Raw genomic sequence first — 24,895 nt, forward strand, 5'->3', positions numbered from 1 at the left:
ATTAGTATATCTATATGTGTCTAACTAGCTTTTAGTATTTTATGCTATTCCACCCATGTCTTAACAGGTACGATTTTTTTCTTATTTAGTTATCGTAATTCTCTCTCTCTCTCTCTCTCTCTCTCTCTCTCTCTCTCTCTCTCTCTCTCTCTCTCTCTCTCTCTCTCTCTCTCTCTCTCTCTCTCTCTCTCTCTCTCTCTCTCTCCTTTATCATCATCACTCTGTCAATCATCGTCGCTATTATCAAAAACATTTTATTATTACTATCGGGGAAAAAGTTTCAACCAGTTTTATTCACACATTCATGTTCTGATTCACTTTTATGCATTACTGTCCAGTTTTTGCATTAAATGTCAGATGTTACAGAAAGAGTAGAATATAAAATCAGGCAAAATTTATTACTATGATATTTGATGTTTCGTTGTATACATTTTCATCACCTTTATGTTTTCTATTTGTTATTACGTTTATATTTTTTCGAAAGAGCAAAAGACGAGACAAGATGTAAACGCAACACGAAAGGTGAACAAGATCATCGAATTCTCTCTACATGAATTCAATTTAATCACTAAATATCTTCCCCATCCCACTATATAATAACTGATTGAAAACGACGAGAATTCGCAATATGTAAATTTAGTTGTCACGCGATCGACTCATCCACATAGAAATCAAGGGCAAATCTATCGCAATAAGTTATATTAATAGACATATTACCCGAAGTGGTTAGTCATTCCGCCCCAAATAAGTCACGGATGAGTAGATCAATAACCAACTCACTTGTTTTTTATCATGACACAATCATCACTGACTCACTGTGCGTAAACTTTTAGAGTCATTACGAAAACCCAATGAGTATTTGATAATGTGATATTGATAATGCTAGTTATCAAAGTGCGTCGCAAACATGGCGGTGCTTTTTTATTTTTGTGTTTTTTCATAGCTTAAAATTTCGTCCATTGCGTTTGTAAAATATATTGATTGGTGTGTTCCATAGTTTTGATATGGGATATAAGACGGCAATGTATATGATTACGAATTCCCGCCTTATATGTACTGATTTCAAGAGGGATTATTGAAGTGAAAATACATCGAGTATTATTAGGATTGAAAATAGTATAATTTCCTCACTGAGGTATGTACATATTTGTGCCCTGGATAAGAGAGAGAGAGAGAGAGAGGGGGGGGGGCGAAGGAAGAGAGAGAGAGAGAGGGGGGGGACGAAGGAAGAGAGAGAGAGGGGGGGAGGGAAGAGAGAGAGAGAGGGGGGGGGAGGAGGAGGAGGGAAGAGAGAGAGGGGGGTGGAAGAGAGAGAGAGAGGGGGGGAGGAGGAGGAGGAGAGAAGAGAGAGAGGGTGGATGGAAGAGAGAGAGGGGGGATGGAAGAGCGAGAGAGAGAGAGAGAGAGAGAGAGAGAGAGAGAGAGAGAGAGAGAGAGAGAGAGAGAGAGAGAGAGAGAGAGAGAGAGAGAGAGAGAGAGAGGTGGGGGGTAGGGGGAAGGGGGGCATTAAAACACGGACGCAATTCGCCATTTAAAAAAAGGAAAGACGAAAATGCAGTGCCTCTCCTTTTATTAAGCCCCTGAATTATTCGAAGTTTGTAAATGAATGATTGATGAGAGGAATGCGTATGCGTATCTTTGTGTCACGCAGTTATTTATGAGGTAAAATTCTTTTAAAAATTATGTCACGCGGTTTTTAATGAACGCGGCGCAAGCTTATCGGCTGGACATGTCCGACTGTGACTTCGACTTGAATTACCGAAATAACTCATATTTTTCATCTCCATCACCCTTTCATTCTAACTATCGATAAATCTGATTAGTAGATTGCAATAACATAAACCAATGAATAATCGCATCATCTGGAATATTGTCGATAAGATTCTAAAAAATAATCTAACAGCATATCCGGACGCAGTGTTGTTGATCAGCGTCAGAGCCCGAGTAATGGCGGACGCAGGAGCTCACACGATAAGAATCACATATGTATTTTATGCATTTTAAGCCGGTTAACCCATGATTTTGCGAGATCTGAATACGGGAATCGACCTATGAAAGAGCTCTCGATCGGAAGTGGTAAGGATAAAAGCCTTAGAGATAATGGACGATATCAAAACACGTGTTCACTCTCTGTGGCTCGAGTTTTGCCGAGTTTTTTTCAGTTTTGTTTTCGTATCCGAGTTATTTTGTAAAGTAAGGAATGTTTCTGTGTCTTTTTTCAGATGTCTCTCGAATTCGAAGGACTATCGCATTTGTTTGTTTAGTGGTGAATTTTGTGTATTTGAGATAAGGTTTGAGATCAGTGAATCTCTTTGTTATATCAATTTTTCTTCTGTTGATATCAGGTTTTAGGATTTACAACGTGTTTTCAAAGCGTTCAAGGACGTTTTGCAAGACGTGAAGTTCCGTTTGAGTGATGTTATTGAAGTTTGTCAAATTAATGGGGAATTTAATTATAAAATTAGAGAATTTTGTGAACCTCCGGAAATTTGTATTAGTTTTATATATTTATAATTTGGGATTACAAAGTATCGCAAACAGTCCTTCTCGGTTTTTAATTTTTTTTCACAAATTTAGCAACCACTGTATTCACATGGCACATAGTTATTACTTTGTTGATGATTAGGTTGATAGTGATGGATACGAAAAAGTAGAAAACTATACCAGTCCAACATTCGGCTTTCTGCATTTATTTTAAATTATTTCAAAAGAGTCTAGATCAGTGTATCCTAATAGTAATAAACTGTTGGCTGTATTTTGCATACATTTTTATATTACGAAAAAGAAGCGTCACCTTTATTTTTATCTATAATTTAAGTATGCAAATTGATACTGTGGTACATTAGTAGGAGCTGTCTTCAGATTTCTTAACTCAGAAAATTTCTTTGTATATGACTATGGTGAAGAAATTATGTAATGAGTAAGATGAAGAGAATATTATATTTAAGAAATATGTAAATTGCAGGTGCATTTAATTTATACCTCATGCATTAAAAAAGTAACACCTCAGTGACACATTTCAGGATTTTACTCTACTTCTTTCACAGGTTATTTGACTTGATGGTAGCGAGACCCATTGTAATTAAGAGACATTAATTCCCTTCCACAAGTCAGCATTGAAAATTCAAGTAACCTTTAAAAGACATCTAAAGTAAAACTGATGGTGCCAAAGATCTTGTTATGTTATTGAATGGCTTGAAGTAAATGAGTAGTCTTCTGTTTTGTTTTGTTTTTTCTGTGTGTTAAATTATGTTCAGTTGATATATTTTCTAATAATTCCTCCGAACAGATTGCAATGATTTTGGTGCTGGATTCCTCTCAGTTTCCAAATCTAAAGATATTATTTTGTGGAAACCCCCTAAACACTCACATTCTTGGGCTCGATAACAGGGGAGGGCATGAAAGGTACCAGGGAAATTGCAGGGTAAAATATGAATAGTAAACACAGAATCAGACACTATATTGTCTAGTTTAGGTGGCTGTTCCCCCTGTGACATCCCCATAGGGGGCTGCTGCCTCCACAACCCCAGCCCAGGGAAACATAGAATCCTCTAAATTTTCATGGCAGGAGACTGATTCTTCGTAGATTATTTATATTTCACCCCGCAATTTCCTTGGTACCATTCATCCCCTTAACCGCTATCTAGGGCCAAGCTTGTCGATAATGTGAGTGTTTGGGGTTCCATTTTTGCATTGTAGATGGTGAGAGGAATCTAAGGATACCAATATCATCGTTTGGCGGAACTTTTAAGAAATATTACCCTTCAGTTTAATTTTTTGTTGGTTAAAGTCATTGTAGATGTTCAGATTTACATATGTTTATATTTGATTTGTTTGAAAAATATAAGTGACCAATTATGTTTGTGTAGGATCTCCATGAAATTCTTTCCCATCTAATTCCTAAAAAATTATGTCCTCAACAGGTGTGTCACGCTGTGATGGCATTATCAGAAGGATTGCTAAAGCTTCGGTGGAATAACCATGAGGCGACATTCTGTCACATTCTGCACAGACTCCGAACCAAGGTATGTATTTTGTTTTCATGCTCCAGAAATGCATTTTTCACATTTTTTATATATCTTGATTCCAAAAGTATGTTTTGAAGGAAGTTTCACTTTGATTTCCCCACAGACCCTAAGCTAAGGGACATGAACAATAAAATGACTATTAATATACTTTACATATTAATTTTATGGAATTAACCAAAATACACATACATACATTACAGCCTCGGTATGCAGATGCAACACTGGCATGTGAAGGTCGTTTGTTCATGGTGCACCGGTTAGTCTTAGCCACCTGCAGTGACTTCTTTGATGAGATTTTCCAGCAGACGCCAAGTGACAGCACTCGTGCTGTCATTGTCTTGAATGAGGCGCGGGCGCAGGATGTGGAGTGCTTGCTGGATTATATGTATTGTGGACAGGTTAGTCACTTTGCTTTCATTTATATGTTGCTTTGCTTTGCATCTTTGTAAATACATGTTAAAACTGATTGATGATGTAGATAAATAGATAGATATTTTCACCTTATGATCATATTTCTTAGGTTGCAATGATTTATGATAATTTTCACAAAAATCCTGCCCAACAGGTAAACGTACGTCAAGCCAATCTGGCATCTCTGCTGAAGACAGCTGAGTGTCTTAAGATCAAGGGGTTAGCTGTTCCAGAAGGAACTATCAACACATCAAGTAAGTATTTGGAATTTTGGAATCTTTTAACTTTAAGTAGCAGAAATTAGTGTCTTTATCAGTTTATGCACTAGTATTTCTTTTTTTATTATCATAGTATGAATTCATACATGGCTGTTATGTAAAACATTAGGTGTCTATAATGTTTCTCATTTTGCTTGATTGGTACAAGTTAGAAATTGAGAGTTCTCACATGCTCTTGTGTATGACTGCAATAAAATAATAAATGGTGAATTAGGACAAAAAGTGCAAATACTCTATTCAAATCATTGATTCAGAGTAAATGATTGTAAAGATTTTGTCACTTGTTATATGATCACACTTTGACCTAGATAGTGTGAAGGAAACATTCCACCCAAAAGTACCAGTGATTGGTGTAACATTTTTTCTGCAATAATATCTGTTTTCCCCCATTTTATGCTGATAGATTATAGAAAATCATGATTGCCTAATGAGTGGTTTGGTCATTTAGGGAAATGCATTATTTTTAGTTTGAAATATGTTTACAATAGGAAAATGTTTTGTTGGGTTATTTTTTTAGATATTTTATGTGTAAGCATAGGTTTATGTCAGTTTTATACGGCATTATCAATTTCTATTACTCTATTATTAATTTGCTCAACTTTGCATTATAAACATTAATTTGTGTGATTTGTTGTATGTACTTAGCCCGAATCCAATGGTCATTGCCCATTGTGTGTTGAATTTAGAAATTGTTTTTAAATATAGATGGCCCCACAAGTACTGTCACCAATGAGCCAATTACGCAAACTACCTGTCTCCATTTTTACCCTTTTCCTTGATTTTCAATAATGTTTTCTAATATTTGATAATGCTGTTAGTAATGTCAATAACAAGATATTACTTATAATGTTTATAACAAAAATAAGTGTCAATATTGATAGCATTGGTAAAATAAAAAGAATTTTCCCACTTTTTCAAGAAATTAGTGAGGTCGCAAGATCTGCTAATTGACTCCCTTGTGGCTAAGCATTGGCAGAGCCATCTATGTGCAGAAACATTTAACCCACTAACGACAGGTGTCCCACATATAAGACTCCCGAAAAACTAAACAGTGCCGGGCGTCCTGCCAGTGTGACGCTGTATTGGGGCTCACGCTCCGACGCAGCAGCGGGCCACAGTCGGTGGATGGGCAGAGTCTTGGTCAGCCCCGCCCGCCAATTTTGTAGCCACCCGGAATCTTTTATTTTTGGCTTCAAAATATACCTGCATTAATGGCGTAACCAAGCATTACAAAAGGGAATGCACCATTTTCCCGTCGACATTGGGTTAACTGGCCATTAAAGTTCCCACTCTACATTTGCAGACACAAAACGCACTCAGGACCATGTACCCTCTCCGGAATCTCCACCAGCAAAGAAGAAGAAGAAAAAGAAGTGTCTATTGACACCTCCCTCAGCACCAGCCCCTGAACCCCCTCCCACTGTGCCCTCTACGCCCCTCTCCTCTTCATCCTGGCTTGCCCCTACACCTGCCCTAACCAGTACACACTCTCCCACACACCAGCCGACTACCCTGCCCGTCAACTCCTCCCCCCAGACACTTCCGCCACCAATGCATGTCTCCTCACCTGTGGCCCAGTCTCTACCCCTCAAGGTGGCTGTTCCAGTGGCTGACCCTGAGAAAGGCACCACAAAGACTGGCTGGCTCCAGATCGTGTCGTCCATGCGGCAGGGGCCTCCAGGTGAACAGGGACCACCTGATCCCGTCACGCCCACTCAACCTCGCTCGCACCATACCAAGAAGAACAAATGCTCACCAAAGGCCACTGCTCTGGACTCTTACGCTGGACAGTTTCTGCAGGTGAGAAAAGCTCTAAGGCAGAGTTTTCAGTTTGGGAGATGGGAAATTTGGAAATTTTGGATTTTCCATATTTTCATGTTCTGTACAAGAGGTTTGGTGTTATTATAAATAATAGAAAATTTCCATTATAAAGTATTTGTGTGCGTAAAATACCAAATATATAACGTGTGAATTCTTTTGCACAAACCCCCTGGTATTCACTATTGCCCTAAAAAAATGATTCGCTTTTTCCCCAAATACAACCTACAGACGGAAATCAAGGAAGAAATCAAAGATGAACCAGTGACAGTGCCGCTAGGACCCGACGACCCACTTGAGGAAGATGAGAATAGCTGGGAGGAGCAGGAAGGTGGTGAGGAGGCGGGCAAGGAGACCATGTACCGCAAGGTGACAGGGCTTCACCCTCCCCCTCCTGGGCTCCATCCTGTGGTCTCTAGCAGTGGATTGACACACTCAACACCTGTCTTGCCACTTGGCCTCTTTCGCGTTGGCTCCTATGCTGTGGTGAGGGTTTGATTGGTTGTGTATAGATATATTTTCGTACCAACTTTTTTACTTACATATCATTTGTTGTGGGGAGTACTTGTAAAGGATAACAAACAATGATTATTTCATCCTGATTTCCCACAGAATTTTCTTACCATATGTTGTTTACTTTTTATTTCAATTATTTCACATTTTCATTGTATCACCTTTTATCCAAGCAAATACCCATGATAGACTACATCATCTTATCCCCCCTCCCAAAAAAAAAAAAAAAAAAATTATATATATATATATATACATATATACATATATACATATATACATATATACATATATACATATATACATATATACATATATACATATATATGCATATGTATATGTATATACATATATATATATATATATATATATATATATATATATATATATATATATATATATATATATATATATATATATATATATATATATATGTATATACATATATATATATATATATATATATATATATATATATATGTATATACATATATATATATATGTATATACATATATTACGTACATACAGTTTGTAGACTCTACTCATACCACACTATTCTTATTTAAACCCACTAAACTCTGTGATTCTTCATGCCAACAGCAAAGTGGAGGTCAAGCCTGGGAAACAACAGGGCAGCTGAGCAACTCACCTGAACCCAGTAACCATGAGGCTTCTCCGGGTGCAAGCCAGCAGGCCATGGTAAGTGCAGGAGATATCTTGATTCTCACTCATTGTGCCACATTATTTCTTACCCTCCCACATTACCTTATTATTTTTTCTAATTCCCTTTCATTTGTAATTGTTCCCCCTTGTTCTCCCTTTGTATTTTGTGTAATGTTTTTTATGAACTTTTTGTTGTTTGTTTGACTGGTCTTAGTGTCATGTGTGTATTACCTTCTTTCTTTTTGAAAGGAAGCTTCTTTTAGTTTTCTAATGTTTGCTGCTGAGACTTAATTCTTTCTATATTAGAGTGATGTGTTTTTTTCTGCTGCAGTGTCACATGTTAGAAAACTCCAAGTACAAATTTGTTGGTCTTCTATTTGAAATTATTCTAGGAAACAAGTTGAAGTTAAAGTTCTTCCTGGGTTGCATCTGAAACAGAATTGACTTTAGAGACAAAAATAATTTGTTCAAGAATTGTCTTTAATGTTGAGCGAATTAGTTAAAGAATTGCCTCCCATATAGAGTGAACTAATTCTTCACACATAATAATGTTTGGAAGATGATAAGAAAATCTAACCATGAAATGTATTTTGAATTCAGAACATACAGTATATAACAATATAAACTTTACTGCATCTGCTGATGTATGAGCTGCACCTCAGATTTACAAAGACATTTTGGGGGAGGAATGAAGTAGCACATTTCATCCTATGTCAGTGGAGTTTGAAACTAAATTTTGAAGAGAGTGCTGTAAAGGTAATGTAAATATTATTATACAGATACCTAGAGACACTAAAGGGGGCTATAGTTAGGCAAAGCACAGAGAGGGTTGATAAACTAATTGGTCAAGGTGAACAATCCTCCTAGCCTATTGGCTGGCAGAGCAGGCCTCATTGTTTCTCTTCTATTTCTGCTAGATTGTTCATCCTCTGCAAACCTTGTTGAGTTTTATTCAAAACAAACTCATCCAGAAAGAACAATGATAACCCCAGAATTGCTCTTCCTTGTTTTCTGATGTATATCATATTGTTAGCTCCACTTTGTACAGGTTTTGGTTCTATACAGATAAAAACAGTGGTCATCCAGCATTCTCCTTTTCTTCTTCTTCATCTTCTTCCCTTGTCTTTCCTTTTTTTCATCTTGTGTATTGTTTCATTTGCCATATTGCAGGAAGGGCCTTATTTATCAAAAATATTAAAGAAATTACTCTTACTGTGTGTTTGCTTTAATGTTCTGGGATGTTGTATTTGGTAATGTAGATGTAGTAACATTACTATTATGTTGTTGTTCTGTGGTCACTGCAGGTGGCAGAAAGAGCTTGAAATTCTTTTAGAGTTTATTTAGTTCTCCAAGGAATATTTTTACTTTGTTTAGATTTGTATCTGTTAAAAGTTGGAACATTTATCAAAATGTATGGTACAGAAATAATACATACACCTTATAAAGGGTATGTATGCAGGAAGGAAATACGATTAAAGCATCTGAGATTCTTTAGTCTACAGATGTAAATCTAGCAATTGTATTAATTTTTTAAGAACATCAGTTTAACTTAATTTTCCTTATATAACTTGTTTAGGATTAATTTTGGCAATGAAAAAAGAATGTGCTTATGTGGATACACCTCAACCCACAAAGCAGGTGATATGAACCTGTTGTTTCAGGGTTTTTTTATAAGGGAGAAAGTGTCTTATATATAGGCAGATATAGTAATTGACTACTTCTCTTAGGCTGGCAGTAACAATAGTTCAATGAAGGGGGAGGTTTAAGAGTCATTTTGTGTCTGTTTTATATTTTGTTAGAAATTGTTTTATGTGATTGCTTAAACATTTTTGTAAAGGTCAGTTAAGTAATTTTGAGAGAATAGTTGAAATGCAGCCAAGTAAAGGAGTTTTGATTTCTAATGTTTGTTAGTGAACTAAAGACCATATTGAAGACCGTATTTGACTGTATGTAAGACGCACATTACCCTAAAAAAAAGGACCAAAAAAAATCACCCTGGAAGCAGACACTTTTTATCCCTGAATATGCTGTGCTGTAATGAGGGTGCATCTAATGTGCCATTGGTTTCTATATGCTGTCAATTAGTAAGTTCCTTGACTCTGATAAGGACACAATTTGTGTTACAATTGTAAGCTAGAGTATTCCTTTGTTTGATCCTCTTAGTGCCTAAGATAAAGGATTTGATGTGGGCAGCATCTCTTCCTTAACCCACTTACGACGGATGTCCCACATATGAGACACCCGGAAAAGTAAACATTGCCAGGCGTCCTGCCAGTGTGACGTCATATCGGAGCTCACACTCTGATTTTGTTGCCCATAGCGGTCAATGCATGGGCAGGTTGTCAGACTTGCCTGTGCACCGGTTTTGAAGCTGCCCGGAAAATATTATTTTCAGCTTATAAATGTACCGTCACTATTGGGTTAAGCTAGAGTCCCACTCTAACAATCCTTTCTCAGCTTTATCTATTGCCTTGGTGATATTGGACCAGCAACACCCTCTGAAATCATTGCAATTCTTGGCAGACATTGCAGTTAGTTATATCACTATAAATGACCACTAGACTGTATCTTCGCCATTGCAGAGTGTAAAAAAAGGAAGTTGTGCTTGTGCTTTACAACAAAGATGAAACAAAGTTTTATTATGAGAAGAATGATTAAGAATTACATATCAGAAAAGAACCCACTTGGCTAAAGTTTGTCCTCAATTTATTACTGTTTATATATAGGGTTTGAACTCCCCCAGTATCAATTTCTCTTAGTGACTAATAGTAGTATTAGATTGATAACACAATAAATTGTGAAGGAATTTCACTGCTCTTGCTCACTTTGTATGTTCCGTCTGCTAATCCTTTTGCATGCATGTTCAGGTGTTTAAATGAACAGAAGCACATGTGATGCTTTACAATTTATTTTATGAGCCTTGTGTTTGCACCTTTTTTCTCAGTTTGTTTTGGCTAAAAGGAAATTTTGATTTGTTGCAAACAGATTGAATATACTAAAAACATGCTCAGGCTGCACATCAATAAACACATGCATGTATTTAGTCATCTTTTATGAATATTAAGGTTAAATGAAAAGGCTCCTTTTAGAATTATTTTATGTTATTCTTTAAGTCATTTTATTTTACTGTAAGATTTCTAGTGAACTCTGAAATTTTCAGGACTTGGGACTAGGTCAGCTTGTTTACAAAAAAGGATCTTCTGTGGTGAGATTTTTTTTTCTTGTTTTACCTTCTTTCGAGTGTTCTGTTTTTAGTCCTTTGTGTGTATGTGTTCATGTATTCCTTGCTCTTTGTTATTGTTAGGGTCATATATTGTGCAGGCTCTCTTGTGTTTTTTAGTTTAAATTGACTTGATGTGAGCATAGATACAGATTCAGGGATGTTTGAGCACACACACAAACTGTACACTTATATTCACAGTATTAATCTTTATAAATAGACTCTTACTTATACTATAAAACTGCAAATTCATTTAATCCTTGAAATTCAGATCTACATATACAGACACTTACTTACAGCTATATAATTACAACCACATCCATATGTATGTATGTATGTACCCTCCAACATGGAAATACACATAAAGAAGAGAATTCTCACAAACAAGTAGCATAGATTACAAAATGAAATTTAATCCCTATTAGCTATAATGGTAAATTTCTTTTCCTTTCAGAGCCAGGCAACCATGTCCCCCAAACTGATGCCATATGCAATGTGCTCCAACTGTGGCACCAACAACACTAAGCTCTGGCGTCGCAATGACAAAGGTAAGCAAAGGGTTGGCACTATTTGTGATGGGATTTTAGACCTGTAAGCAGTTGAGCATGATATGCAAACACACATGTATTGATGTATATGCATCTATATATACACATTTATATTTATATGCATATATGTTTATATATGATATATATGTTATAGATATTTTATGTCTTTGTATTTGTGTGTGCATTTTTTTTATGTTATTTAGTTTTAGTCTTAATCATTAAGTGACAGAGAGAGAATGAATAAAGGATGAATTAGAATGATGGAAAATGTTGTGCACATGTTAATACATATGATCCAATAATATGTGTATAATGAAGGGTCTGAATACAGCATTTTACTCTGCTTTGCTTACTAAGCAAATCAATTCTTGCTCATGTCTGTCAGAGAGCTGATCAGCATCACCCAAAAAATACTAGAGAGGTTGTCTATCTGTTGCTATAAAATGTGGTGATGAAGGCTATCGATCATCACAGCTCTATACTCTATAACTCAGAAAATAGTCTAACTCCCTTGTGTTGCACCCCCAACAGGTGAAATTGTGTGCAATGCATGTGGCCTCTACTTCAAGCTCCATGGGATAAACCGGCCAAGCCACCTGTTCAGAACTGCCCCCATGACTCGCAGAAGAAATCCCAAGAAGAAGAAGGAGCCTGAGGGTGGGACGTCAGAACAGATGGAACATGTTATCAGCGGTGAGTTCTTGGAGAATGGGATATTTCTCTTTATTCCTTTTGTTCCTCATTCTCTTTTCTTCATATCTCTTTCCTTCTCTTTTCCATGACCTCTTTCCTTTTATATTATTTATGTCTTTTTCTTTAGAATTTTCACTATTTTTTCCTTTCTTGCTTTTTTTTTTCCTTATTTCTTCTTCATTTATATTATTGTTCTCCCAGTAACAACCAGGATTGTCATTTCAGGGGGGGGGGGGGGGGGGGGGGCAAGGTTGACAATTGAAGCCCCCTCTCCCTTATTGGATGCCCTTGTTAACAAAAGGCGAATTTTTTTATACAGTCTGATGAGGACAGGCATATGTGATAGGGTGTCACCTGTCACCCATGTTTAAGATTTAATAATATTTTTGCATATCTGTAAGCATGTGATTAACATAGTTTCCTTTATAGTTGGAAGGGAGATTCAAATTTTTAGATGACAATTTCTGTCTTACAATACTCAGCATGTCAACAAGACTAGGTTTACTAGTTCTTAATCACTACTTATAGATCTGAAAAGCAGTTTACAGCTTGTTGACAGCTTTCAGTTTTTTACTAGACATTAGATATCAGGTAACCGAAGATCATCAGACATAAAACATTATGGTTAATGCATTGTTAAGCTTAGGGTATAGGATTCCTTTCTTAAAATGCCAAGCTACTTTATCTTTATTCTTTCTTTCTTTTTTATTAATATTTCTTTCCAAATAGTTACTCTACCATAGGCTATTTCCCAGGTATTTTTCTTTTTCTGAGTCTTATTAGATCATTTTCCTTTTACATATTCTTTCCTGACCATATCCAATCTCTTCCACCTCAGATTCGTCTCAGGACAAGGAACAGATTCCTGAGACAGACCCTCAGGATGGCCTGGCTGTGCTCAATGCTGCTTTAACGCTCAACTCCCTCTTGGCCAAGGCTAAAGCTCACCAGTCGGCTAGAGAAGCTCTGGCAGCTCAGAGGTCCACGTCACCTCAAGTCAACAAAGTAAGCAAGATGTATTTTCTTTAAGGAGCAGGGGGGGGGGGGGGTGTCTAAGAGGCTATGTTTATGTATATTTGGTAAGAGAGGTATTGTGTACCTGTTTAATGGTGCTCATTGTACTCTGTCTCCTGTGTGTTTGTTCTTTGTGCACATTTGGATTTTGTGGGGTCCTGTACTTGGAGTGAAATTTGCATGTACTTATATATATCAAAGTCTATAGGGATTCTGTGTGTGCATGTATAATTAATAATATGTATATAATGTACTTTTCTAAGTATAGTAAAAAGTATGTTACCTATTGTGAGAAGCTGACCTTTACCTTTGTTTTGTGTTCATATGATGGAAAATGTCATTCCTTTAGTTTATACTTTGGGTAAGGTGTGCATTTCGTAGTTTTATTGATGTTAAAATGTTCTGAATTTTAAATGGGAAGCGAACATTGTTATATTGTTTCTGAAATGCTACAGACATATTTGGGGTTTAGATGAAAATGCTTTCATAGACAAAGTTAGGAATACTTATAAACTGCGGCCCAGGTGACACAAACTTGCCATCATGAGCAAAGGTGGGGATGACTGAAAGGATTTGCCACAAATGGACAAGCCTCTTGGAGGCTGATTAGACTCATTTAGCTGCCATTACCAGCAGCACAGGTTGTATTACAGAGAGTTGAAAAATAAATAAAGAGAGAGAGAGAGAGAGAGAAATAAAGAGAGAGAGAAGTAAAGAGAGAGAGAAATAAAGAGAGAGAGAGAGAATAACAATAACAACAATAACAAAATTTCTTTTCATTTTTTTTTTTATTGTTCTTTCTCTCTCTCTTTTTTGCACTGAGTTAGATACAATCTTGAGGGGTGATATGGAGTCTGTGCAAGGAAAACAGTGTATAAATATTTGGATAGAGCAAGCCAAATAAGGACACTGAAAACTGGAAAATAAGCTAGAAATACTTTTACATAGAGAGAAAATAACATTGCAAAGGGGTTGCATTGTGTCTTGTCACCGCACACAAGTGTTTGCACACGCCCAGCCTACATGCCACTCACCTGGTGGAGCAGCTGTTCAAGTAAGTACAGTGCCTGTATTTCGAGCGATTGGAATGCTGTGAAGCAACCAGATCCAAGGGGTTAACATGTTAACTGTGGGTTTATGTACTGTCCACAGTATTTTTTAACCACTAGTTGCCAGATGGCATGTGATGAGGTAGTTTTTAAAACTTTTCTTGTTTTTCCAATACCTTACATTTCACAAGGCTTTCTTGGGCACTCAAGTTAGGGTCTGTAAAAGAATGTCGGTAAATGGGCTGTGACGTGTTTTGCAAACCTATGTAAACATAGAACTGAGACATGGACATTGGAAATTTGAACACTTACCAAAATTCTTTATTTATGTAAACTTTTATTAAATATCATGTTATCTAAAAAGAAGAAAAAAAAAAGAGTTGAATTTTCAATGAGGCTTGAGTTACTTTTTTCAATTATTAACACATTTTGCAAAGGAAAGTCTTTTTTTTTCTTTCTTTCTTTTGTTTCCTTTTTTTATGAAAACAGATATTCCTGCATGAAACATTTCACATATGCATTAAAGCATAAAGAATACTGATTTAAACTTGAAAATATTTTTATTATATTATGAAAAAATGGAAGACTGGATGGCAATTTCAGTACAAATATATTGTAATCACATAATCCTTGGGTGAATACAACACATCCAATCAATTTAGAGAATTATAGAAGCACGTGTAAAATAAATGAGTGTGAGTGCAGCTTTTGGATATGTCCCACAATCCAGACTGGGAAGGGGGTTGTATTAAGCGAGGAAGGATATATTTATATGAATTACACACAGAATAAGTTAATTGTTTGAATCATTCTACGGTAATAAGACTAAACTTGCTTCTTTGTAGAGAGAAAAAAATGGAATAAGCACACTCTCATAAATTCAAAGCATGGCCATTGCAGAGAACCATAGAAAATTTTAAAATCATTTGCATGTATTATCTTTTGTAAATTATTGAATAAAAAACATTGGAGACAAGGGTGGGTTGGGTTGTCTGCATAGTTACATTAACATCAACAATTTGCATTTTTTACAGGAAAAGCTCAAAAAAGGTGTAATATGTGTGTCAACTCTTAACAAATACCAATCATAAGACTGATTTTCAATATTACACATAGTTTTTACTTTATTGCAGGTGTTATTGTGAACTATCATTTTTAGCATAGAATAGGCTACATCTTGCTTAGTTTTCGGAAATTCAATAATCCACCTCCTACATGAGCACTGTATTGAAGTTTTCTTTCCAGCATCAACTATCAGTTTCAAATCAGATTTAAATATGACAGGAAACCAATCATCAGGGCTAGACCAAAACAGAATTTTGTTATCATAATTTGCACATTCTCACTACATATACGTACCACTTCTTAAGGTACAATTTATTGCCAGGGAGTGATATGTTGGTAGAACATTGTTTTTAGGTGTTTGCTTTTAAATCTTTGTGATTTTTTTCTTTTTTCTTTTCTGTCCTTTTTTATTTGGTATAAAGATATTCTTTGGACATCCACAAACTCATATATATGAGTATCATTATCAAATGCAGTATGTATGTTTGCAACAAGTAAAAGTCCATGCAGGTGTACCTGGTGCTAAGTATCTGCATACCCATTGTCAGTTAATACCTTGCTACTTTCAAAACATAACCAGTCTAACAGTAATTAGGTGGTTTCGACATTCATGTACGAATACTGTGAACTAACCAACTATAAATGAGCACTTTACACAATTTTTTCATGATCAGGATTCCATTCAAGGTTACTTTCACCAGCATCACAGGCATTATAGAAAATTGGATATTATGGGGGGGGGGATGAAATGAAACAAATAAGAAAATTTTGTTTATTGATAACATTATTGCACTGAGTTATGGACTACCTAGAGAGATGATATGGAGTCTGTGCAAGGGAGACATTCTGATACCATCTAGATAAAGCAAATCAAATGACAAATATAGACATTGGAAATGGCAAAAAAGCTAAAAACGTTTATACAGAAAAAGCCAAAGGAGAGGCATAGTCTTGTCACCATTCACGAGTGTTCTTCTACACCTGGCTGTAAGGGTAAAAAGGGAGGTTGTCCTGAGTAAATCCTCTTGGTTAGATACTGTCAATTTTTAATTTTTTATACTATAATAATCATAATCTTTAGATGGATGTGTAATGTAAAATATATGTAAACTATTTAGTAGAAGTCCATGATGTTGAGATCCACGCATTCTTAAAGATATTACATTTGTTTCTCTTAGGGTTCATCAGAAGCAGCAAGCGAGGCAAGGCCGCCACCCCCACCCTTGCTGAAGATCCCAGCTCCAGTCCGTGAGCAGGCTGCCTCCCCAACAGGTGCTCCTCAAGCCACCCCATCCCTTGAGGACAGTCCCCAGGATCCAGGGGGCACACCACAGCATCCTGTGGATGACTCACCTGGCCATGACCAACCACCACAGGAGGAAGACCAGGGCAGGAAGTATATCTCACAGCTCCTGGATAATTGAAAGGCCTTGCAGGGAAAAGCTGCCAGTGGAAAATAACAGCATAGAAATGTAACACAGAGGCTTTGGTGACCCTGCACAAATAAAAGGGGGGATGCTGCCTATCCCACATCAGAATGTGACACTCGGAAACATTGAGGCAAGCTCAGGGGAGTCTTAATGTAGAAATGCATGCTCAGTGTCTTTTTGGGTTGGAAGTAGAAACTGTCAGACAAGAAGTGCCGTCAGATGGCCCCAGTCGGCAGTGTTTAGTTGCTGTTTCTCCTTGAAGTAAAGAATCAGCTCGTAAGTGTAAGACTAGGTTTAATAGATATTGCTTTAAGTTGGGTATTATTTAATCTCATGGAAGAATCTCACAAACATTATCTAATGTGTATAGGGTATGTTTTTTGAATGCTTTAAAAGTGTGTCACAGTTTTGGTGGCTGAGACATATCATCAAGAAAAATTAATCATCCAAATCTGTATATGTGATACTTTGTGTGTGTGTGCGTAACTTCTAAAATTAATTTTTTGGTGACAAGATTTTTGTATAATTGAACTTCAAAAGAACAAACAAATGCCCTTTTTATCCCAGCACAGAAGGACTGTAATTGAGAGCATAGTTGCATATTTTTTTGTATACATAAGCTAATGTGCATTGACATTAAAAGGAGCAGAAACATAGACATGCCAGAGTTCGGTGGAGGTGTGTGACTTTCCTCAACTAGCTGCTGGAAGAAGTGATCTTTTTGCTTTTACAATTTACATGTTTTGCATTAGTAAATTTGGAAGGTTTTGTATCTCAGTTACAAAAATTTTACAGGTCAACAGAGCAACTCCATATGGAGGAGCCACAGCATTTTTTCTCTTTTATTTTCATATACAGCACTTGTTAATTATTGTTATTTCTGTTCATTGAAGGCACCATCAGTCCATATATTCTTACAGAGTCTCCACCTGATTCACGGCATAGGTTTTCAGATCATATTTGCATCAGCTTTAGGTTATAGGACTTTATTGCCTGCAGTGAGGCAATGAAAAAGTTTTGCTTACACTTTTTATTATTATTATTTATTATTTCTTAAATATTTGTATGTTGATCTGTAGCATGGGATCTCTTTTTGAAATGTTCAGTGCTGCCCTATTGCAAACTACTTAAAGTTCACATTCTTTTTACAGCTATATATCTTGTTTTTATCATTAATATTACTGTTACTTTTTCTTATAATACATAAGAATTCAGAAAAGTATTTATGTATACTGTATATCTATCTGTCAGTCTAAGAACATGTCACAAATTCAGATATATGAAGTTCAAACATACTCCAAAACTTTCTACCAGTGTGAGGCTTTGCGATAAACACAATTAACAAGTAGTGGAACTCTATTTAAACTTTGTCATTGAATGGAACTTGTGATACAGAATACCCCAATAGTAATGCAACTTGCTGTGCTCTACATTTTGCCCGAGGAATGCTCAAATTTTTCCACAATTTATCTACTTAAAATACTCGCTTTAATTCCTAATTTATCTCGTCATATCCTTTGTCTCGTGGTCACTTTGGAAGTGATTGGAATTCGAGCAGAAATATCATGGCCTCTTTTAATGCTCTCATTGCAATTACTAAACTTTCACTCAAGGATGTGAGAAGGCTAGGATTGTTGGCAATACATACGTGCTTCGATAAAATGAAGATGGGATGACGGAAGATTGATACATTCTTATTGATAGGATATAATTAATATGATCTGATAAACTGAACCACAGAATCTCTTATTCATGCAGGGAAATATTTTTGACACATTATTATAGATTTGAATCAAATGGCAATTTTAAACCATGTTTTCTGTCCTGGAGATCTGATTTTTTTGTGTGATAGATTTTTTGTTAGGGTAAATTTGTATCAGTAAGTGTTCTGTATAATTACTTTAATGAATCTCAAGGAACAGTTAATTAAGCCATAATTTTAATATTTTTTATTGTTAAAAGGGAAATGGAAAGAATCTCGCAGTCACAGATATACTCATATTATTAAGATCTAATAAAAATCATATGAATTTGGATGTGTATATATGTATGTGTATAGGTATGCGTGTGCATACAATATATGTAATATATAGTGTACACACATATGCACAAACATGTAGACATATACAAATAATCAGTCTAAGTATTTACATTGAGATATTGCTTGTTGTGTAGAGAGACACAGAGAGGAAGAAAGCACTCAAAGGTTTCTTTGTATTTCTACCATGGCTATATGATTTTTTCTCTCTTTATTTTATTAGATCTGTTTGAGTCAGGTTTGCCATCTTCATTATTTGGAAATGTGGTTTGGTTGATCATGGCTGTTCAGTAAATGTGATGTAGTGTTGGATTTTTTTTTTTTTTTTTTTTTTTTTTTTTTTTTTTTTTTTTTTTTTAGTTTTTTTTTAGTTTTTTAGTTTTAAGGTTGAGTTTTGTAGCAGTGCTAGCAGAAAAGTCATTATAGGTTGTATCGTGTTTGAATTTAAGATCTTATACTTGATAATGCTGTAAAATGGAAGGCAATGTATGTTCAGAAAAGAGTAAGTGAAAGTAAAATGACACTTTAAAGAGTAGAGAGACCAGTTCTCAAGGGGAAGGAAAGGTTGATTTGACACAAGATATAGCAAAGTCCATCTGTCTGTGTGAAGTGTGGTTTTTGTAAAGCCAGTCTTATGAGGGTTGGATAATTTGTGTTTCATGCATAAGTGATGGGAAATCAAACGAACCTCAGCTGCAACAACGATAATGAGGAAAAATCCTAGTTCAGGACTGTAGGATACATTGTGTGGTAATTTATAATGTTTTGATGATTTTCTCTCTGTCGTCTTTTTTGCCAGGTCAGATCTGTGGGTGGACAAGTTAAAACAACAAAGAAATGTTAGATGTCTATTTTTATACTTGTTCAGCTGGAGTTAGTTGCAAGATAAACCGTAATTTTATTTTGTTTTGAAATTTTTTCTTAGTGCATCAGCAACTATGTTCTATATATAGCAAGTAGTGGAACTTTAGATCATTGCTTTCACATTGAAATCATTCAAAATTTAAAAATCACTTTTACTTATACATTTTTTTTTTTTTTTTTTTTTTTTTTCTTTTTTTTTAACAGACAGCTGAACATATTATGTTAGAGACAATTATATGTAGACTTATCTATGATTCCTGTTTATATTTTGTAATGATATTAAATGGCTTTATGTTTGAAATACAGTATTCATAAGATAGTCTACAAGATCTAGTAATAAGAATTTTTAAAAATGCATATGCCTTTGAAACAGAAACAGAAGTATTTTTTTCAAACAATTACTGCAATACACACATTTCTCAGTCCTCTGTTTTGTGACTGACATGAAATAGGAAACTCAAGTACTGCCACACAGATCTTGGTGTCCAGATTTTGCCTTTTATTGTAATTTAACCATGCTATAACTTTTATTATGGTTATTATTATTATAGATATTTTTATTGTTGATATTGGTATTATTATTGAGTATTGTTATTATTATTATTATTATTATCATTATCATTATCATTATATGAAAACACTTCAATAAGGATGTGTTAAATACTCAAAGTTTTTATTCATTTATTATTGATTTTTTTCTAGGATCTTGTTCTACCTCAAGCAATTTTAAAACCCCAACTGACCCCCCGCCCCCACCCCACTTCACTTGAAAGCCCTTGCTCAATGTATGTCATGCTCCCTTTGTCCCCCCCATAGCCCCATTCGTCTCCCTTCCCTCGTCATTGTCTTCCTTATAAGCTTACTGCTCTCCCTTCATATTATTGATTTTCCTGCTCGATTATCCTGCCCTGTGCCTTGGCTCATTATATCTAATAACCTTTTTTTCTCTCTCTCTCTCTCTCTCTCTTTCTCTCTGTCACTCACTCACTTTCGCTCTTCATTTTGTGTGTGAGCCCGTTTACTTGACATAATAAGTAAGATACAAAGATCTTGTGGGTCTTTTATATATATACTTTTGTAGGCGATAAGTCATGTACAATTAGCATATTGAGTGAGGACTATTTATAACTGTGAAACTGTTGGGCAATTTGTGCAGCTTAGTTGTTTGTTTAAATCTTTCACTCTCTCTCTCTTTTTCTTTTTGAATGTATGTTTTTTTTTTCTTCTTCTTCTTTTTTACTTATGGATGAGATCTCTTCAGTTTTAATGTGAACCATGACAAATAATATTTATGTAAATTGGTATTAGGTAGAGTTTTATACCAAGAGCTCCATTGATTTGAAATTAGTTATGTATGTTTCAGACTTTTTTGGCAGAGGTAGAATCTGTTAAATTTTATGCAGGCAATCCGGTACTTTCATTTACTTTTGCTGTTCGGATTCTTTTTATTTTCTGTAATAGGAGTGTATTTGTTTGAAATTACCAAAGAAGTGAAATGTACAGTCAGTATTGGAGCCCCCCTTTATTATTATTATTATTGTGAATTATTTAGTTATTTCCCATATACATGACAGCCTTCATTTTTAGCAGAACTTCTAGGATTTACGTTTTGCAGGCTGCTTTTTTATTGTCATGTGTTGCAGAGTAAATTGCAAGAGCACATGAGGCAAACAATTTCATGATCCTGTGATAGTGTGCTCGTTATTGCCTGTTTGCGTTTCTTCCTTTCATAAATTGTTTCGGTATTGCCAGGGATGCCATCACAGAGATTATCAGACTTGTGATGTATGTGGTACAATGTTGTAAGAATTTCTAGGACATTAAGTAGTCATGGGATTTAATGTGAAACTTTTGGGATATTTTGTCTGTAATTTTCTGCAGTTTTGCATAAGGACTGAAAAAAAGTGTCATGACGAAGAAGCACTTCAGGAGCAGAGAAGCAAAAGCTCTGTTCTTACAGATATAAAAGGGGTTTGAGGGTGCTTGTGGACAATAAATGGTACAACCTGGTTGCAGCTTAAGCCTTGTGATGGTGTCCTGGTATACAGCACTTGCAGGTGTGTGTTTCATATTTTCTTTTTTTATTGTCACTCTTTTTCTCTCTCTCTCTCTCTCGCCTCTACTCTCCTAGCTCCCTCCACCTCCCCCATCCCACTCCATTCCACTCCTCTACTCTTATTTATTCACTCTCGCTTACCTTTTATCTTATTTCACCATTCCCCTTTTCCCCTCTCTCTCCCCTTGTATTTTGTATTATTTTCCTTTCTCACCCAGTGTACTCTATATAAGGTTGGTTCATGTTTTGTAGTTATGCTTTGCCCAATGAAGGTAAATGATTTAATGTGTTGTATTGGTGAATTATTCGTTATTATTATCATTAATATTATTTTCTTCTTTCTACCCTCTTCCCTTAGTTTTAGTGTAAGCCTTGTGGTAGTAATGAAAACGCTAGATGAAACGCATCATTATATGTATTGTCAGTTTTCATCAGTGGTTTTTAGTATTTTACTATTATTATTATTGTTGTTGTAATTATTATTATTATTATTATTATTATTATTATTATTATCATCATTATTGTCATTATTACTATTATTACCATCACGTTTTTGTGATGGAATTATGTAATTTAAGCATTGTTGAGTGGGTGTATATCTTTTGTGCATGTTTTGATTTTTTGTCTGTATTTTTATAATCTTTTTTTTTTTCTCAATAGGTAGTTGGCACAGTTGTGCCAATTGGGTGTGGAATGTAGAATAGAAATTGACATTTCTTTTTATACTGTATTGTACAGGGGCTTACAGAGGCCCTGCTAAATATAACCTACCTCTAGTTTATATTAAAACAGTTAAAATGATAAGGAGGCCAAGAGATAGAGCTCCTGATTCACAAGGATTGTCTAAGGTTATTATTTATTGATCTTAAGATTTGGTTCATCAAATGACAAAGCGTCTGTCTTTTTCATTATTATTATTATTATCATAATCATTATTAATGATAATAGTATCGACAACGTAAGTGGTCTGCACCATGTAGCTGCATAAAGTGTGATTTAGACATCTTATTAATGAATAAGAAACTATGCCTTGAATTCCCTCTCCCCCCCCCCCATTCCCCCCCATCTCCCCTCTCTCCTTTTCCCCCTCAAGACTCGAAATGTACAACATATTTATGTGATCTGACGACAAAGGAATTGGTCGTCGCCCTTTGGGAAACCTTTAGGATACTTTTTTGTACACTATGATAAAGGAGCTTAAATCTCAGAGGATACACCAATATCTAAATAGATTCATTATTACTCTTTTTTTTTCATCATGATTACTTAATGTTCCGTAACTTTTATTATTATTATTTTTGATGGTTGTGTAACAAGCCATTGTATTTATGTGTGTAATTCACTGCAGTTTAAGCAAGCAGTACTAGATTTTTGTACAAGGATTAAATCACAGTAAATGCCAAAAGATTTAAGGGTAAGATATTTTTTCTTTCTTTTTCATTTCCCAGTGTCATATATTTTAGTGTTAGTGTTGAATATGATTTTTTCTTCTTATCCCACATTTTCATCCTCTCTTCCCTTTTCTTTTATTAGCACAATAGTAGCTGCAAAGGTAATGATCCGTTGTTGTCTAGTCCAAGGGTGTAAGGTAACTGCGACAGATATCCAAACATCCATTACATGTGGCTATATAACAAGAGTAGTATTTTTTGTTTTTTGTTGTTTTTGAACTATGGAATGTTTGATATTAATGTACCTCTTCTGTTTTTAAACAATATCTTTAAATACTCAGTAGATATTAGGCTAACAACTTTTCAACTTTTCATTATTTTTATTATTATTATTATTATTATTATTATCATCATCATCCTTGTTATTAATAATAATAATATTATTATTATTATTAACGTTATTATTGTGATTATTATCATTATTTTTCTTTGTAAGTTGTTTTATCTGTTTGGTCCTAAGCTTCTAAGTTAGTGAGATGATTTATTTACATGAATATTTTTGTTTACTGTGTATTTTATATGTCAGACCTTATATATGTGTTATCTTCAAATTTGATGTATGTAAATGTGCCCTTGGTTTAGGAAACTGATGATATTATGTATCCATGATTTCAGTTGGCTTGGCTGTCCATTTATTGATGTTTTATGTTGATACTAATCATCAAATATTAAGTATTGCAAAGGTACATAATTAAGGCTTTTTATTATTCTCTCTTTTTTTAAGTTAGTGATATGTATGGTATTTATTCTTTTTGTAGTAATCATTTTTTCTTATTCTGTGAAGAACTTTTTAAATAAGTAATACAATGGTATTTTTATTAGGAGATAAAGCCTTTTACCTGCGAGTTCCCCTCAACACTTCCCTCACTCTTTTGTATCTTACCCCCACCCCCCCTCCCTTACCCGGACACTTTTCTAAATTTTTGTAGTTATTCTTAGTTTTATTGGTTTTTATTTTTTATTTCCTTATTTTTTAGTTATTATATTTTTTTTATTGTTATAATGTTCAAATTCTCACAAGCCTTCCCATCCCCAAGTATATATATCCAGGCATCTCTGTCTTACCCCTAGCCCCCAGCCCCCCGCCAGCCCTCCTCAGTCCCCCTTGTAGTTATGTGTAAGATTTCAATCATCCAGGAATAACGAAGCAGGGAGGTTCGTGTTTGGTCACAGTTTGTCGTCCCCCACATACAACCCTCCGTTCCCAGGATCAAAACTAATTTTAAGACTTCAGTGCCCTTCACGTCTCAAGTTCTCTTTAGGGTAGATGATAACATTTTTTCCGACAAAGTGTGTCAAGAGGGAGCACAAGAGTTGTATAAAATGTTTACCGGTGAAAAACGGTGTTTAAACATTGTCTTTTTTTATTATTATTATTATTATTATTATTTTTATATGGCCCTACACAACAGCATAGTTTTTTATAATGTGTGCAGTACCACACACTTGGGTTTACTACCTGTTTTGAACTCTGGGAATACTTGTGTGAAATAATTAATGACATCACATTTATAGGAGTCATCCAGTTGTGTACCCTTGACTAATTTTGTGATGTATTTCACTCTTTCTTGTCTTGACAGTTGCCTTTGGACGTTTTGTACAGAGCTGTACATATGAAAATATTGTAAAAATGGGTATTTTCTTCCTTTACCAAATAAATAAGAAAAAGTTTGTTGTTTGTTCTTCATTTATCCCAAAGAGTAACAAACATTTTAGAACACAAAATTCACTGATTTACCAGGATTACTAATATTATAT

The 24,895-nt window shown here is 35.2% G+C and overlaps 1 protein-coding gene across 2 annotated transcripts; it reads left to right on the forward strand.

Moving 5' to 3' along the window:
• The first annotated feature begins 1,941 nt into the window (after nt 1-1,941).
• LOC113827430 (uncharacterized) lies at nt 1,942-24,809 on the forward strand. Of its 2 annotated transcripts, XM_070114812.1 has the most exons (12): nt 1,942-2,076; nt 3,924-4,025; nt 4,229-4,426; nt 4,594-4,693; nt 6,021-6,517; nt 6,767-7,021; nt 7,647-7,745; nt 10,870-10,914; nt 11,384-11,477; nt 12,009-12,170; nt 13,009-13,175; nt 16,477-24,809. In XM_070114812.1, exons 2-12 carry the CDS (start codon nt 3,939-3,941, stop codon nt 16,720-16,722), a joined length of 1,950 nt encoding a protein of 649 aa, XP_069970913.1. In that variant the 5' UTR covers nt 1,942-2,076; nt 3,924-3,938; the 3' UTR covers nt 16,723-24,809. The 2 variants fall into 2 exon arrangements, with proteins under 2 accessions (XP_069970913.1, XP_069970914.1); XM_070114813.1 differs by lacking the exon at nt 10,870-10,914.
• The last annotated feature ends 86 nt before the right edge of the window (nt 24,810-24,895 follow it).

The sequence above is a fragment of the Penaeus vannamei genome, chromosome 36 (assembly GCF_042767895.1).
Source record: "Penaeus vannamei isolate JL-2024 chromosome 36, ASM4276789v1, whole genome shotgun sequence".
In the NCBI taxonomy this organism is placed as follows: Eukaryota; Metazoa; Arthropoda; class Malacostraca; order Decapoda; family Penaeidae; genus Penaeus; species Penaeus vannamei.